The 18,448-nt window shown below is 38.5% G+C and overlaps 1 protein-coding gene across 17 annotated transcripts in view; it reads left to right on the top strand.

Moving 5' to 3' along the window:
* Spidr (scaffold protein involved in DNA repair) overlaps positions 1–18,448 on the top strand; it is a 240,982-nt gene that overhangs the window by 64,894 nt on the left and 157,640 nt on the right. For 16 of the 17 annotated variants that reach the window (NM_001100988.2, XM_063270716.1, XM_008768898.4 and 13 more), the window contains one exon: positions 14,907–15,160. The exons of the other annotated variant lie outside the window; for it this stretch is intronic. In NM_001100988.2, the coding sequence (NP_001094458.1) occupies positions 14,907–15,160 (254 nt within the window). The remainder of the gene's footprint in view (positions 1–14,906; positions 15,161–18,448) is intronic. 17 annotated transcript variants of the gene reach the window in all.

The raw sequence follows: 18,448 nt of genomic DNA, 5'->3' as shown, positions 1-18,448 counted from the left end.
TACATTTCTTAGGCACATGGAAGTAACGTTTCCGTGAACTAACCACCTGTGGATAGAGATTCGAGACTTATGGGAGCGGGTCTGGTGCTGGGATTATAGCTGAACAGGATGTTTCTTTCAGGACATTGTGAAATGAATTTTAACATGACTAAGATGCTAAGTGGTAGGAGCAAGTCATGAAGAATATCTTTCTCCTCTGTCTCCCTAGTTGGTACCATTATCAGATTTTATTCCCCCAGAAATATTTGTGTAAGAAATGGAGCTGCAGATATGTAGCTCCTTCTTAACAGAATGAGGTTTGCATAGACGTGATTTGACTGTGGACTGTCTTTACCTAACCAAAGTGCATTGCTGAGGTTTTATATTCATAATTAATGATAACCTGAACTTACTGAATATTTTAGTTATATTTGAGATATTAGCTTCTTCAGTATTTTCTTAAGTGCTTGAAACTGATTCCCCTCATCACTTCCTCTTCATCTTAGAAGCAGCAATTTTTTTTTTTTTGGTGAGGAACAACTTCCTGCTGTGCTCTCTTCTCTCCAGCCACTTCTCTCTTGAGTGCTGTGTGTTTTTACCTAAAGCTGTAAGTGCATTGCAACACTAACTGGCTATTTCATCATGATTTGGATTGAGAAAGTCTATCAGGAAGGCACCAGTGAATTGTCCCCACCATAGCTTTTAGCTTCATGTTTCTCAGTTGCTGTGTCATGATGGGCAGTTGGTATTCTGATTGCCAGTTATAAAAAGAACATGAGAGGGTGATTTACAGATTAAGAAATGGCTTATTGTATCATTTGATTATGGTCACTGGAGAGGTGGTTTCTGTATGTGACATGTAGGAAGGAAAAAAAGAAAATCTCATGGTTCATCTCATGAGGCAGAAGGAACCTCTTCAGTTTCTCTGTCAGCCTCAGAAATGATTACAAGTGTAGCTCCTCACTGTTCTTCAGAAGTTGCCCCAGGTCTCCTAGAACCTGAGGAAAAGGTATTTTGTGAAAGAACATTTATCCTTGCCACTGTTTAAATAAATTAGATGAGTTTTCAGTAAGTGGTATATTGAAGAGTATTCATTTGATATTTTCCCAGTTGATTTCTCCAGGGTAGAAATATAGTTAAACAGATACATAAATACAAGTCAGACTGTCAAGGAGCTCACAGTCTGAAAAATAGTTGTAATACAATAAATGTATTAATGAAATGATCGTAATATGTGCTAGTGACTAATCCTCAGTGGATTAAGAAAGCCCTTATAATATATGCTCCTACAGCAAGTATAGGAAGCCCTCCCCAGTAGCTGAATCTCAGTGCACTGCCTAGGTGCTCAGCTACAAAGTTTCCCAGAGTGTTCATGTTGGAGAAAGGAATGCTAAATGCACTTGAATAGCCCCAAGGCCAGAGCTGGGGCTTGGCGATGAGTACGTACATACTAACCCTGCACAGCCGCACCCCGTTCCTCATGCTTGTATTGACTAGGAGTTGTCAGGGTAGAAGGTAGCTGTCTTCAGGTAGAAGAACTGTGTGTGTGTGTGTGTGTGTGTGTGTGTGTGTGTGTGTGTGTGTGTGTAAAAGCCACCATGTTGGCCCACCTGCTCACATGCCTTGTTTTTCTCTTTATAAAATGATGAACTACACCTTCTCTTACCTGAAAAATTATGTATTTTTTTTAAAAAATCATATATTTATGAAATTTTATAGATTAATCTCTTAAATTACTAATCTTTATTTGAAAAGTGGAAATTTTGTGTGTTTAATTTTCACTTAGAGCACATTAAATTATTGTATGATCCAAATAAACTTTTAGCTGACAATGTGAAAAGAATTTGGATACACACACACATTAGTAATTAGCCTCATTTTCTCATAGTTTGGAGGTGACAGACATTCAAAGGATTTGCAGTTTGAGGATTTAAAAGTTTTCAGTAGCCGGGGTAGTTGGCTTTCTTTTTGCAGGTACATCAGAGCCTTTCATTGTATGCTTGGCCGGTTGATTTTTTCTATAGGAGAGAAGTTTACTGTTTAGTGATTTGCAAATCAAGAAGAGTTTTAATTTTAATGATAGTCCCAAACCACGATTTTTAATATATTTACAATAATGTAGTCATATTTGATTATGTTGAAAGTCTGACTTAATAACCATCTTTTAGAATTCTAAACTAATTTCGTGAGTCAGAAAGGGAATGATTTTCAGATATAAGTGTATTTATGGCACAAGCTAGGAGAAATTAATCTTGGCAAGTACCTGCTTTTCAAATTGCTGTTGCCAGTCCTGGTAATCAGAGGTTTGTTACTATTTGGTTTTGTTTTGTTCTTTTAGTGAAAGTTGAGCTTTACCTTATAATTTAATTTTTACTCTAAGTTTGATGGCTTATACTAGCCATCTTTTTGTCAATGAGAGAAATTCTTAAAACAAATTGATTATGGATAGATAGTGAGAAAAGCAATTGAAAAGGATTTTAAGAGAACATAAAATAGATAAGCCTGAGAATTCTCTAGAAGTTAAAAATGACATAATATAAACCAGTACTATTAAAAGATTTTTTACTTTTTAAATATCCATGGTTGTCTGTTATAACTTTAAAAATAAACACTATACTCACAAGCAATTAAATTGTTTACCTCAAAGTAAGGAAAAACTAAAAATCTCCAGTTTGGAGATTCCAAACTACACAGATATTGCCATTTTGCCCCACATATATAGTTTTAGAGTTCCTATTTATGCCTCTTTAGGGGCCCTAGTGTTGTTTCTCTCCATGCAATATCACATAAAGTTGTTGGGTAAGTCTTTCAACTCTTCCTTTATAATGGCCAGTGGGAGGATCTGTGTAAGGCTAGGACAGCCCAGAGATTGTCATCACTGAATGACTTTCGAGATGGAAATCACGGAGCAGCTCTGAATGACTACTAGCAAAGAAACCCAGGATCATGGAGCAGAATCTTGTGACAACCATATAAACTAAAAAATAGGCAGGGTGTGTGTGTGTGTGTGTGTGTGTGTGTGTGTGCATGCATGCGCGCGCATGCATCAAAAGATGGTTCAACAGTTAAGATCGTTAGTTCTCCTTCCTCAGGATCCAGTTTTGATTCCTAGCACCTCTGTGGTGGCACACAACCATCTGAAACTCTGGTCCCAGGGACTCACTCCTACTTCCCCTCTGGACTCTGAATGTACAAGCTATACAAATGGTACACAATTACATATACAGACAAAACAAAACCATTCACATACATGAATGGAAGGAAGGAAGGAAGGAAGGGAGGGAGGGAGGGAGGGAGGGAGGGAGGGAGGGAGGAAGGAAGGAAGGAAGGAAGGAAGGAAGGAAGGAAGGAAGGAAGGAAGGAGAAAGGGGCCTTGAACTCCAGAACAAATGGGAGCCTAGCTAGCATCTTGATTATAACCTTGGGTATTCTGTAGAGCTTTCTGTTTGCTGAGATAATACCCAGATACAACTTGTGATATTAATCATGTGCTGTTTTAAAGCTGCTGAGTGTGGTAATTTGTTATGGTGCATTAGACAATTACTACAAGGTATATTGGCCAATTTTTAATATGACAGTGCCAATGAACAACCAGCCTTTTTTTCTATTCTTTTTTTATTGGATATTTTTATTTCCATTTCAAATATTATCTTCTATCCTGGTTTCCCTACCATAACCCCGATACCATCTACCCTCCCGTTTCTATGAGGCTGTTTCCCCACCCATCCACCCACCTCTACCCACCTTCCCACCCTGACATTCCACTCCCCTGGGGGGGGGTGTCCAGCCTTGGCAGGACCAAGGGCTTCTCCTCCCATTGATGTCCAACAAGGCCATCCTCTGCTACATATGCAGCTGAAGCCATGGGTCTGTCCATGTGTACTCTTTGGATGGTGGTTTAGTCCCTGGAAGCTCTGGTTGTTGGTATTGCTGTTCTTAGGGGGTTGCAAGCCCCTTTAGCTTCTTCAATCTTTTCTCTAATTCCTCCAACGGTGAATCTGTTCTCAGTTCAATAGTTGACTGTGAGCATTCGCCTCTGTATTTGTCTTTGCTCTGGCAGAGCCTCTCAGGAGACAGGTAGATCAGGCTCCTGTCAGCATGCACTTCTTGGCCTCAGCAATATTGTCTGGATTTAGTGGCTCTATGTATATGGGCTGGATCCCAAGGTGGGGTAGGCTCTTAATGGCCATTCCTTCAGTTTTTGCTCTAAACTTTTTTTTTTTCTTTTTTTGAGCTGGGGACCGAACCCAGGGCTTTGCGCTTCCTAGGTAAGCGCTCTACCACTGAGCTAAATCCCCAGCCCCTGCTCTAAACTTTTTATCTGTATATCTTCCTATGAATATTTTTGTTCCCTCTTCTAAGAAGGACTAAAGCATCTGTACTTTGGTTTTCCTTCTTCTAGAGCTTCATGTGGTCTATGGATTGTATCTTGGGTAATCTGATCTTTTGAGCTAGTATGCACTTATCAGTGAGTGCATACCATGTGTGTATTTTTGTGATTGGGTTACCTCACTCAAGATGATGTTTTCTAGTTCCATCCATTTGCCTATGAATTTCATGAAGTCATTGTTTTTAATAGCTGAGTAATATTCCATTGTGTAGATGTACTACATTTTCTGTATCCATTCCTCTGTTGAGGGACATATAGGTTCTTTCCAGCTTCTGGCTATTATAAATAAGGCTGCTAAAAATATAGTGGAGCATTTGTCTTGGTTGTATGTTGGGGCATCTTTTGGGTATATGCCCAAGAGAGGTATAGCTGGGTCCTCAGGTACTACAATGTCCAATTTTCTGAGGAACCTCCAGACTGATCTCCAGAGTGGTTGTGTCAGCTTGTAGTCTCACCAACAGTGGAGGAGTGTTCTTCTTTCTCCACATCCTCACCAGCATCTGCTGTCACCTGAGTTTTTGATCTTAGCTATTCTGACTGGTATGAGGTGGAATCTCAGGGTTGTTTTGATTTGCATTTCCCTGATTACTAAGGATGTTGAACATTTCTTTAGGTACTTCTCAGCCATTCAATAATCCTCAGCTGAGAATTCTTTATTTAGCTCTGTACCCCATTTTTAATAGGATTATTTGATTCTCTCGAGTCTCACTTCTTGAGTTCTTTGTATATTTTGCATATAAGCCCTCTATCAGTTGTAGGATTGGTAAAGATCTTTTCTCAATCTGTTGGTTGCTGTTTTGTCCTAATGACAGTGTCCTCTGCCTTACAGTAGCTTTGCAATTTTATGAAGTCCCATTTGTCAATTCTTGATCTTAAAGTATGAGCCATTGGTGTTTTATTCAGGAAATTTCCCCCAGTGGCCATTTGTTAGAGATTCTTCCCCACTTTTTCTTCTAGTACTTTGAGTGTATCTGGTTTTATGTGGAGGTACTTGATCCACTTGGACTTGAGCTTTGTACAGGGTGATAAGAATGGATTGATTTGCATTCTTCTACATGCTGACCTTTAGTTGAACCAGCACCAAATACTGGGATATCCAGTATTTGCTGTGGTGGGAGAACTTGGCTATGATGATGCCAATTAGTCTTGATTTCTGTTGCTTAGTTTCCTGTGCTTTTCTCTCACCATCTGGTTTTACCTGGTGTTAGCTGGTTATGTTATCTCTGACAGTGGCTTGACCCTCCTGTAAGTCTGTGTTGACTTGTACTGGCCCAGAACCTCTTATGTGACCCATTTCAATGATTTCACTACAGTTTGGGTATCAAGACTTTAACACCTATGTTTCTGGAGTACATTTACCCAAATCATAGTAAATAATGAATTAAAATTTAAAATTTATTCATACTTCTGAGTTAGGCGATTGAACTTTAGTCGTTAATATTGTTATGTGGACTAATTAAGAAATTAGTTTCCCCTCTCCTTATTTTGTTGTCAGTTGTTCACTTTCCTAGTTCTATCTAGGAGAAAAAAAATTTTTTAAAGTCATATTATTGAAAATCAACTACTCAGCAATAGCCTTGACAGATTGTAATCTGAAGTCCAAATCCAGCTATGTTCACATATACAGATAGTTCACCTACATTCATTGACTTGATGCCTATAAGAGTTCAGAGGCTGTTCTTACACTACAGTGGGTAGAGCTGAGTATGACACACATTGTAGGGTCCTTCACAGCAAAACTGGTCCAGGGCTGGTGAGATGGCTCAGCAGGTAAAGGCAGTTGCCCCAAGCCTGGTAATCTGAGTTAGATCTTTAGGATCCATGGTGTAAACAGAGAGTCGACTCCTGCCAAGTCGTCCTCTTACCTCTTCATGAACACATTCCCATAAAATATATATATATCTCATATATATGATGTAATAAGAAAAAGAAAACAGGGGTTGGGGATTTAGCTCAGTGGTAAAGCGCTTGCCTAGCAAGCGCAAGGCCCTGGGTTTGGTCCCCAGCTCCGAAAAAAAAAAAAAAAAAAAAAAAAAAGAAAGAAAGCAACTGTGTATCCTATTCTAGAAAATGATTTCTTTCTTATCCATATTCACTTAAACTTATGTAGCTCCTATAGATCGAGATTGGTATTTTTGTCTCCTAAATATGTTATTTTTAAATTCAATTTTAGCTGATTTCCAAGGTTATATAACTAGACTTTAACACCTTTCTACTGATATGATGAAAAATGTGTTAAAATAATATTCATAACTCCATGTCTCAAGTTGACAAGACCATCCTGAAGTTTACTGACTTTTCAGAGGCATCACAGGACTCAGACATAGATGGCTTCACTGTGACCATTATAGCAAAGGTGCCTCAGGAACACTCTAGAGGCCACCAGGAAATACTTAATCTCTCTAGCAGTTATTTATAATAATTTGCATGTGCAAAGCATTACTGTGGAAGTTCCCACAATCCTAAAAATTCAGTGTTTTTGTTTGGTTTTAGTTGTGTTATATGCCGTGTAGACTTGACTGAACAAGTAGTAGTTACTGAAACACTAGTCCCTGGAAAGGAGAGCCAAATACTCACCATAAATTACATTGTTTGCCCGACATCTCAAACAAAAGGTAGAACAATTAAGGCTGCACGTATGCAAAGTATTTCCATCAGAATGGTCCAAAAACCCTATTCTGGAGGTCCAGTGCCAGCTAACGATTATTCAAGAGAACAACTCATTGTGTAGTATATGAAACTGGAGCAGCTTAGCTTGTTAAGTTAACACATCCCTAAACACTGCATGGTAAGAGGCCTAGTGGCATATACTTGGGAAAGAAAATGTCTTCTTAATCCTTGTAATTACATCTCAAATGTATTCTTTTAGTCAGTTTCCTTATCTTATTTTTTATTAACATTAACTTCTTTGTTCCATTTATTTATATTATTTTCTTATAATAGATACTTATAGAATTCATAAATTAAAATCAAGGTGACTTTGTTGTTATTAGTCCTTTGGAATTGATAAATATAATAGTCAAGACAAACATTGTTATGTATCAGTTCACAATTTAAATAGAATGTCTTCCTGAAAGCTTGTTTTCCTAGACTACATGCTAATTGTAGTTTTTAAAGGAGCTGAAAGTGCATAGTTTCTGTAGTTCATATTTTTGTATAAATATCAAATAACAATTTACAGGGATGACTTATTTCTATAATACTGTTGTAGCTCACTGTAGCAAATAAAATTTTCTGCAGTATATATTAACTATTATTTTTAGTTTTTGAGAGTGGAAACATGCTTTGTTTTAATATTTATTTAACCTTATAGTTACATGAAAATGCATAGAATGAATTCAGGTTTTAGAAATATCTCATAGTTTCTTCCATCAAGTTTGGAGTTAGTAAAGAAAAATGTATACATACATATGTGCATCTGTTCTCCTGTTTTGGCTCCTGGCATTTTATAGGTAGACCTAGTATTGTGTATAGAATGCTGGGTAGATAGTGGGATTCTCTCAAGATTATTCTTTTGACTTGTTTTGTGACTCACTCAATGCTAACTTACTCCTTTCCTTTATCTCCAAGGAATCTCATGAGGCTTATTTTAATTATTTTTTATTCCAAAGATGGCTCTTTATGTACATGTGAGATATGGTGAGGTGTCCGTGGCAGGAGATCTAATTCACCTTTGGTTTGGATCTTAAGGGAGGCCCCGAACCTCTGAAAAAAGTTACTGTTGGAGCCTCTGACCTAATTGACTTAATTGTGAGGATGGCTACTTCTGAAGGGCAAAATCTATATTTTATACATTTTTTTTGATTTTCTACTGATGTGCCAGATTTATGTTTGCTGTTTTGAGGGAACACAGCAAGGACACCTGTGCTCTTGGCTGCTACCTTGAGAAGCTATAAAGAACAGAGCTGGAACATTGTGGTTGGACCAGCAGCTGCTTTGCAGATGGAGCAGAACAATAACCACATGCTCTCCCCGAGGTCCTGAGTTCAAATCCCAGCAGCTACACGGTGGCCCACAACCATCTGTAATGGGATCTGGCACCGTCTTCTGGTGTGTCTGATGACAGCGACAGTGTACTCATATATATATATATATATATATATATATATATATATATATATATATATATATAAATTAAAAAAAAAAACAAAACAAAAAACGAGCTCCCAAGAAATCAACTGTAAAGAAGCCTGTTTAGGGCCAGAAGAGCAACACATTCTGTTTTTCCAGAGGACTCCAAGTTCAGTTCTGAGTATTCTGTCTGGGCATTTTACATTTTCCTTATATCTAGCTCCAGGAGAGCCTCTAGACTCCCTCTGATGGGATCTTCATGCCTTTACATATGAGCCTGTGCACACACTTCCTCACCAACAATTTAAAAATTATAAAAGTATATTTTTTCAAGACAGTGTAATTCTGTGTAATTCTGTCAGTTCTGAGACTTACTCTGTAGACCAGGCTACCTTTGAATTCAAAGATTTGTCTGCCTCTGCCTCCCACGTGCTGGGATTAAAGGTGTGCTTAGCCAAAAATAAAACAAAACAAAAAACCTCCACCACCAACAAAAATCTAACCAACTAAGCAAAAACAAAATAAAACAAAAACCTTAAAGAGAAACTTATTGAACTTTTATTCAGCAGAATTTGTTCTAAATGTGACTGATCAATGTTCTCTTCATGCTGTTAATCCAGCTGGTGTGGGAAGGTTCCTCATAGGGGAGCACCTTTGGATTGCACAGCTCAGAGCTATGTCCTGGCATTTCACTATGTTTGATTTGGTTTTTTTTTGGATATTGTTTTGCCTTTGTTCTCATGGTCCATTACTCTTCTGCCATCTTAAAGATGGCTTCTCTGTCAGTTCTTCCTTTTCAAGTTCTTCCAAGTCTTTGCCTTGACCATAAAAGTCACTTGTAACCAGCACTACTCTATGGGTCTGGAGATAAACTCCTGCCTCTGGAAGACAAGGCTCCGTGTTTCAAATCCCTAACCTGAAAGAAAAAGTCATAGCAATAACTCGTATCTTTCTTCTACCTCGTTTGTGTAAATGAATAGGTTTATGTTAGCAAGCTGTCATGCATGTTTCTCCCCTAAGATCCAAGCAGATAACCTTCAACCTCTGGCAGATTGAGGGTGCATGTTGTTCTTACCTGGAGCTGGCAGAGGAGGGCAACCTTTGAAAGACTGGACTGTGTCTCAGAAAACATGCTTTGAAACACAGGATTGTAAGGGTCCGTGATTCTCCAAAGAATTATCAAATAGTATGTTAACACAGAGAATGTCTTACTCTATAGAAGCCCAGCATGCTGGGATCTACCATCTATAAAGATGGAGAGACCCCAAAGTGAGCTCAGAGTCCAGATTTAAACCACATTAGGGGAATTCTGGGGTGGGTAACCCTAATCTTGACTCTATCTCTAGGGACATTCCAGAACCATTCCTGGGGCCGAGGGGGATGGAAACTGTTAATGGGGAAGTCGGGAACTGTTGCCGAGGAAGACTAGAAACTGCTGCTGACTTGTTGTCCTTGCCTCAGGCCAGGTGGCAGGGCATCTTCTGAGGCCTGAACTTGCCTAGTCTTGCCCAGTTCTGGGAAACAGAGATTCAGGCCTAGTCTCCTGAATTCCAAACAGGCCAGTTTGACGCCTGTCTTGGAATGAGCCTAGGTTTCTCATTATGACCACAGTTTTCATCACAGTTTTATCCTAATTCCAGTTTGTATGCCATTTGTATGGGTGGGTGGCCCCATCCCTCAACCAGGGGCCATGCCTAACTTCTGGACTTGGTCTCTATGGTTCTCTCTCCCCTTTGTTGGGTATTTGGCTACTGTAATCCCCATTAGGTCCTGGCATCTGGGACTTTCTGGTGGCTACACCAGTTCCCCATCCCTCATTGCTACACGCCTATGTACAATTTCTTTAGCCTCTGTACATTTCCCCTCTCCTCTCACACCTGATCCTGCCCCCGTTTCCCTCCCCCTTCTCTCTCCCTGCCCCATCCCTTCCTCCCTCTACTTCCTCTGATTACTTTCTTTTCCCTTTTAAGTAGGACTGAAGCATCCACACTTTGGTCTTTCTTCTTCTTCTTGAGCTTCATATGGTCTATGAGTTGTATCGTGGGTATTCCAAGATGTTTTTCTAATAACCACTTATCAGTGAATATATAACTTGTATGTTCTTTTGAATCTGGGTTACCTCACTCAGATTGATATTTTCTCGTTTCATCCTTTTGCCTAAGAATTTCATGAAGCCATTGCTTTTAACAGCTGAGTAGTACTCCATTGTGTAGATGTACCACATTTTCTGTATCCATCCCTCTGTTGAAGGGTATCTGGGTTCTTTCCAGCTTCTGGCTATTATAAATAAGGCTGCTATGAACATAGTGGAGCATGTGTCCTTGTTATATGTTGGAGCATCTTTTGGGTATAGACCCAGGGGTGGTATAGCTGGGTCCTCAGCTAGCAATATTTCCAATTTTCTGAGGAACTTCCAGACTGATTTCCAGAGTGGTTGTACCAGCTTGCAATCCCACCAACAGTGGAGGAGTGTTCCTCTTTTTCCACATCCTGGCCAGCATCTGCTGTCGTCTGAGTTTTTGATCTTAGCTATTCTGACTGGTGTGAGATTTTTATTTTTTATTTAGCATTTCATTGATGACTAAGGATGTTCAGCATTCCTTTACGTGCTTCTTAGCCATTTGGTATTCCTCAGTTGAGAATTCTTTGTTTAGCTCTGTACCCCATTTTTAATATGGTTATTTGACTCTCTGGAGTTTAACTTCTTGACTTCTTTCTATATATTGGACATTAGCCCCCTATCAGATGTAGGATCGGTAAAGATCTTTTCCCAATCTGTTGGTTGACATTTTGTTCTGTTGACAGTGTCCTTTGCCTTACAGAAGCTTTGCAGTTTTATGAGATCCCATTTGTCGATTCTTGATCTTAGAGCACAAGCCATTGGTGTTTTGTTCAGGAATTTCCCCTGTGCCCATGTGTTCCAGGCTCTTCCTTACTTTCTCGTCTATTATTTTCAGTGTATCTGGTTTCATGTGGAAGCTCTTGATCCTCTTGGACTTGAACTTTGTACAAGGAGGTAAGAATGGATTGATTTGCATTCCTCTACCTTCTGACCTCCATTTGAACCAGCACCATTTGTTGAAAATCCTATCTTTTTTCCACTGGATGGTTTTAGCTTCTTTGTCAAAGATCAAGTGACCGTAGGTGTGTGGGTTTCTTTCTGGGCCTTCAATTTTTTTGATCTATCTGCCTGTCTCTGTACCAATACATACAGCTTTTATCATTATTGCTCTGTAATACAGCTTGAGGTCAGGGATGGTGATTCCCCTAGAAGTTCTTTTATTGTTGAGAATAGATATGGTTATCCTGGAGTTTTGCTTATTCCAAATGAATTTGCAAGTTGCTCTTTCTAACTCTATGAAGAATTGAGTTGGAATTTTGATGGTGATCGCATTGAATCTATAGATTGCTTTTTAGCAAAATGGCCAGTTTTACTATATTAATCCTGCCAATCCATGAGCATGAGAGATCTTTCCATATTCTGAGATATTCAATTTCTTTCTTCAGAGACTTGAAGTTCTTGTCATACACATCTTTTGCTTGCTTCGGTAGAGTCATACCAAGGTATTTTATATTGTGACTATTGTGAAGTGTGTCATTTCCCTAATTTCTTTCTCTACCTGTTTATCCTTTGAGTAGAGGAAGGCTACAAATTTGTTTGAGTTAATTTTATATTCAACCACTTTGCTGAATTGTTTATCAGCGTTAGAGGTTCTCTGGTGGAATTTTTGGGGTCACTTAAGTATACTATCTTATCATCTGCAAATAGTGATATTTTGACTTCATTTCCAATTTTTATTCCTGTGACCTCCTTTTTTTTGTCTTAATTGCTCTGGCTCCGACTTTGAGTACTATATTGAATAGGTAGGGTGAGTGTGGGCTGTCTTGTCTAGTCCCTGATTTTAGTGTGATTACTTGGTAAGTTTCACTCCATTTAGTTTTATTTTAGCTACTGGATTGCTATATATTGCTTTTACTCTATTTAGGTATGGGTCTTGAATTCCTGAATTCTTGATCTTTCCAAGATTTTTATCATGAAATGGTGGTGAGTTTTGTCAAATGCTTTCTCAGCATCTAATGAATGATCATGTGGTTTATAATTTGAATTTGTTTATATAGTGGATTAGGTTGATGGATTTCTGTGTATTGAACCATCCTGGCATCCCTGGAACTTAGCTTACTTGAACATGATCAGTGATTGTTTTGATGTCTTCTTGGTTTTGGTTTGTGAGAATTTCATTGAGTAATTTTTGCATCAGTATTCATAAGGGAAATTGGTCTGAAGTTCTCCCTTTTTTGCTGGGTTTCTGTGTGGTTTATGTATGAGTGTAATTGTGGCTTCATAGAAGGAACTGGGTAGTTTTCCTTCCATTTCTATTTTGTTGAATAGTTTGCAGAGTATTGGTTTTAGGTCTTCTTCGCAGGTCTGATAGAATTCTGCACTAAACCCATCTGGTCCTGGACTTTTTTTTGGTCAGGAGACTTTTAATGACTGCTTCTATTTCTTTAGGGGTTATGGGACTCTCTGAATGATTTATGTGATCCTTATTGAACTTGGATACCTGGTATCTGTATAGAAAATTGTTCATTGCCTCCAGATTTTCCATTTCTGTTGAGTATAGGTTTTTGTAGTAAGATCTGATGAATTTTTGAATTTCCTCAGTTTCTGTTGTTATGTCTCCCTTTTCATTTCTGATTTTGTTAATTTCAATAGTGCTCTGTGTCCTGTAGTTAGTCTGGCTAATGGTCTATCTATCTTGTTGAATTTTCTCAAAGAACCAGCTCCTGGTTTATTGATCCTTTTTTGTTCTTTTTGTTTCTATTTGGTTGATTTCACCTCTGAGTTTCATTCGTTCCTGGGTGTGTTTGCTTCTTTTTTGTTCTAGTGCTTTTAGTTGGTGTTACTGTCTTTCACTGGAGCGTGTCCCTCGTGTGAGTCTTTGAGCCTGTGATCTTAGTTGTGTCAGCACTCCTGGGAGACTAGCTCTGTTCTGGGTGATATTTGGGTCCAGAGAGCTATGTCACAGGGTTAACTTTGTGGTGCAGATGGAGACTAGAAGGTTCCTATCCTCAGTAGTTCTGTGGTTTCTGAACCATGTGGTCTCCTGGCAAGTCCCCCTCCAGCCAGTTATTGGAGCAAAAATGCTCATCTCACCTGTGGACTTCAGAGTGACAGTACTCCTGAAAGACCTGCTCTCACTGGGCTGGATTTGTGTCTGGAGAGCTGTGCCACTGGGTTACCTCTGGGACGCAGATTGAGATAGGAAGCTCTTCTATTATTCTTAAGTTTGGTCTTTTCATAGTGTCCCAAATGTCCTGGGTATTTTGTGTTAGAAATTTTAGCTTCACCATTTCCTTTGACTGATATATCAATTTATTCTATGGCTTCCTCTATACCTGAGAGTCTTACATCTTTTGCATTCTGTTAGTGATGCTTGTATCTGCAGTTGTTGTTCTGTTTCCTTGTTTTTCATTTTTCACCATTGCCTCAGTTTGTATTTCCTTTATTTCTTCTATTTCCATTTTCAAAGCTTGAACAGTTTTATTAATTTCTTTTACTTGTTTGCTTTTATTTTCTTGTATTTTTAAGGTCTTTATTCATTTCCTCTTTAAAGTCCTCTATCATCTTCCTAATATTAGATTTAAGGTCATTTTATTGAGATTCAGGTGTGTTAGGCTATTCATGGATTGCTGTAGTAGGATAGCTAGGTTTTGGTTGTGTCGTATTGTCTTGGCTTTTCTTGTTTTTGTTTTTTCACTGTCCTTTAGCCACATGATTGTCCCTAGTGTTGGCAGGCAGGCCTGTTCATCCTTGATGGGAGCAGGCCTCTGGGACTGCATGTAGTTGTCTAGGATTGTAGGCAAAGTTGGTTGTCCCTGATGGTAGTAGGCTTCCAGGAATGCAGGCAGAACTGGTAAATCCTGATGGCTGTAGGCTTCTTGTTGACCTGGGTTAGGACAGGCCTCCAGCGATGCAAGTAGAACTGGTGGTCCCTGATGATTGCAGGCTTCTGTTTGTTCTGGGCAGCAGCAGGACTCTAGAGATGTAGGTGAAGTTGTTGCTCTAAAATGGAATGCAGAAGGGGCAGTGTAGAGTTGTCAGCCGCTGGATTTGTCCATCACGGCCAACAGGCAGGGGATTGGGGATCTTCATTAAGACTTCAAAGTTAAGAAGTCATCTTTTTTCATTGAGTGCCCGAAAGTGCCCACTCTGGTCTAGGTGTTCGGGTGGTGGTACTGGTTTACTGTGGTGACACATACTGCTAGCTTGCTGAAGGAAAATAAAAAGCAGACTAATGTTGATTTTCATCGGGTCCATAAAGTAATGTCTGTCTTACAACCATTTTATCTATTCTTCTCTTTACTTTTGAGTATTAAAGTTTTTTTTTTTGTCAACAGTGATTGACCTATTTTCCTGTGGGCTTAAATAAAGAATATGTAGTTATATCTCTTTTATTTTTTTCAGCAAATTTCTACAGAAATTTTGGAGTATTCATCAGATAGTGAAAGAGAAGATGACTCAGAGCATGCCCTGTTCATTGATTCAGAATCGCCTCACAAATACCAGGTGGAATTTAAATCAGATGTAAGACAGTTTTTGGATAATCAGACTGACTCAGGAGCAAATTCAGCTGAGCCCACATTGAAAACACCCCATAAATATACGGCCAAGTTTTCAAAGACTCCAGAAAATTCAACAACAAAGAAGAAGTTTTTAAGGTTAAATCAACTTTTACATTTTCTTTTTCTCTGCTCTTCTCTTTCTTTAAAATATTGACTGAGGTTTTAATTTTCAAAAACTTTTTTTAATTAAGAAAGAAAATTGACAATACAAAATTCTGATTTTTGATATATAAGCCTGTTCAGGAGTCAGTTTATGCATTTGTTCATTCAAGTGGAACATTTATGAATTTAGTCATGGCTAGCTTGCATGACTGCTTTCTTTAGAAGAAATGTGTTGTTTGGCTTATCGAGTTTTATTGTAGGTCAGTGTTGGAGGTGCCATGTTAGAAATTAGAGCCGATGAATCACTGTTTCCTTATCAAACATACCTCATAAAATAAGCGCAAGTCCTTTAGCTTCCCTTTATGGCATGATTGTGGTTAGAGAGGTTGGCCAGAATAATGCTTACAAATGCAAGAAAATACAAGAGCCTTGTTTGAAGGAGAAAAACACCTCATGGCTAAGGAGAGCCATAGTGGAGGAAAATCCTTGTTACTGTTTTTCAGTTATAGACTAGACTTTGCAGCCAGGTGGGATATGTGAGGGAGGGAGCATTTAAAGACATGTTCCAACCTACGTCATATGGTATCTTTGTGTGTTATAAATTGGAAAAAATGTCCCTTTCCCCAAAACAAAACCATAAGTGAGAAGAACCTGGGTCAAGCAGCACAGTCCCTCATATCACTATTAGCGGAGAGTTCCTAGGGAATAGATCACAGTAGAAAGAGAACACATGGGGCGCTGGGGGTGAAGGCAACAAAGAACCTGTGTCAAGCAGCACAGTATCCTATGCCCAGAAGTAGCAGAGTTTTGCTAGGAAAATAGATCACAGTAGGAAGAAAACACATGCAGTGTGGGGATGTCTATTAATCCTATTTCCACAGCAAACTGAGAACAATTGGATAGAGTGGTTGAAATATACAGCAGACTGATGCCAAAACTCACACGGTTCATGGAGATACTTAGCTGTTATGTCTTAAAAAGTGATCTAGTCTTTAGAGTAGTCATAGAGAATAATATTTCCAGAGACAAATAGTGGGATTGGTGCTTTATGCTGAACAAATTAATATTCATTCTAACATTGTTTGGCACAAGGTTATATACTCATTCTAGAAAAACCACTTCCTATTATCCAAAAACCTTGGACAATGTCATGAGACCAAAAAAGAAGAAAGATCCAAGATTACACAGAGTACAATTAGTGACTTAGTGGTAGAAGTTTGGTTGTATACAGCTGGAAGACCAGTGGATTCCTGTGAGTTCAGTTAAAGGAAGAGGCTTTATTAAATGGTCAAGACAATAGGTCCTTCAGACCTATTCCTGATGCTGATGGGTCCAGTCAAAAGCTATACATACTACTCTGATGGTTTAGTTTATTTGTATTGCATTGGGAAACACTATAAGCGAAACTCTGCCAGTATTTTTCTCAGTGGCCGTTATGACTCAAGATAGTTATGTCAATATGAATCCATCAATGCCTCAAATGAAGTTGTTCCTTTAGAAGAGAATGAGAGTTGGATATGATAATGTACACTTGCAACCACACCACAGACAGTAGAATTATAGTTCAAGACAAACCTTGGTGACATGGTGACTTTGAAATCAGACTAGAATGGTACATTGATCTCATCTCATAAATTCCAGAACTAAGAACCTAGCTCAGTGATAGAATATTTGTCCAAGATATTTAAGGTTCAGGGTTCAGCTACCAGGAAGGAAGGAAGGTATGGGAAAGATATTATGCTTGAAATTAAAATTATTTTAATGGTGCAGGTGATGTTACTCAATTCCAGAACACCATGTTCCCAACCCTGTTGAGGTCCTTTTCTGTGCTAAGCACACTTTTATATGGAGGAGACACAATAGCCATTGAAACTTCTGTGTAGACTTATTGTCAGTCAGGAAGTATAAAGTAGTTAGTGTTAGAAGTGAGATAGTAGGAATAGCAGGTTTTGGATGGAAGTGGTTGATTAAATACTTTTGGAGTTAAGCTACTAGATAATGGTAAGTTCTTAGACTTGAATTAATGGAGAGTGGTGCCGAGAGCCTGCCCAGCCTGTAATGGGTTTAAGGGGGACACAGAGTTAAACATAGAGGTAGCTTTAAAGATTGATAGTTTCCGGGTGTAGTTTTTGACTTATATAGTCTCAGAGGTAGCTTTAAAGATGATGGCCTCTGGCTATCTAGCTCTCTAATCATACTGAATGTTTGCTGATAACTTCTAAAAATTCCTAAAAACTTTCTTCCTCATTCTGAGGGTTAAAAACCATTGGCTTGGGCAATTGACACTTGTAGCCTAACAGTCAGGAATTAGGTAAAAGATTGGTAATGTTTTTTTTTTCTCTTGCCCAGGAGCCTCTTCTCTCTCTTGTCAGGCTGTAGGGAGGGTTGGAGCAGTAAACTTTTATTGAACCAGGAGAAGAGGTTTATACTTGCAGAAGGAAAATTCTTTACACAAGCGAATATGCATGAACTTACATAAATTTATATACAAAGTCAGGCACACATATTCATATATTGTCATGCTGTCCAGTGGGGTCCAGCTAGATACTTATGTCATAAGTACATACTTACACACCTATACTTACATATGCATATGGAGCAAAAACCCAAGTGTCAGTGCAAAAAGAATTCACTCTGGATGAAAAATGAGTTCCAATTTTTATTGCATAGAGAAAGAAAAAGCTTCTACTCTTTTACTGCTAAATGAATTAAACCCACATCTGTAAGAAGAATGTTTTGTCCTCTTTGAAGACTAAGCCTGCCTTACTGTTAAGAAAAGTCCTGTTCTGTCCCATGGTAAGGGGAAGCTTGCCTGTTCTTTCTGCTCTCTCTTAATGTCTTAAGTTCCCTTTTAATTTCAAGTAGACTACTCTGCTGTACTCCTTCTAATCTTCCTCTCTCTTCCTGCTCTGATGTGATAATCCTTTTCAATGTATTCCTTCTTAGTTTTTTGGGTTTTTTTTTTTTTTTTGGTATGTTTTCTAGGGGAATAGATCACATGATTTTTTTTCAAGCATCTTTTTTTAAAAAATAAAAGTTCACTGAACGTTTAAACATAAATTCCAGTCATAAATTGAATGAGAAGTTTAGAGCAAAGAATATATTATGTATCCAATAAGTATAGACCATTCATTATCTGTCATTAGCTTTACATGTTCATGGAGAATTAAACACCATAACTAAGTTATCTTTGAAATTTTGTATGGATAAACCTAGTCAATATTTTATCTTCTGTCCTTGAACCTACAATAAATTGTTAGTTTCCTTTTTATGACCTTTGGT

The sequence above is a fragment of the Rattus norvegicus genome, chromosome 11 (genome assembly GCF_036323735.1).
Source record: "Rattus norvegicus strain BN/NHsdMcwi chromosome 11, GRCr8, whole genome shotgun sequence".
In the NCBI taxonomy this organism is placed as follows: Eukaryota; Metazoa; Chordata; class Mammalia; order Rodentia; family Muridae; genus Rattus; species Rattus norvegicus.
The sequence above is the reverse complement of the archived record's forward strand: the minus strand, read 5'-3'. Positions and strand labels throughout refer to the sequence as shown.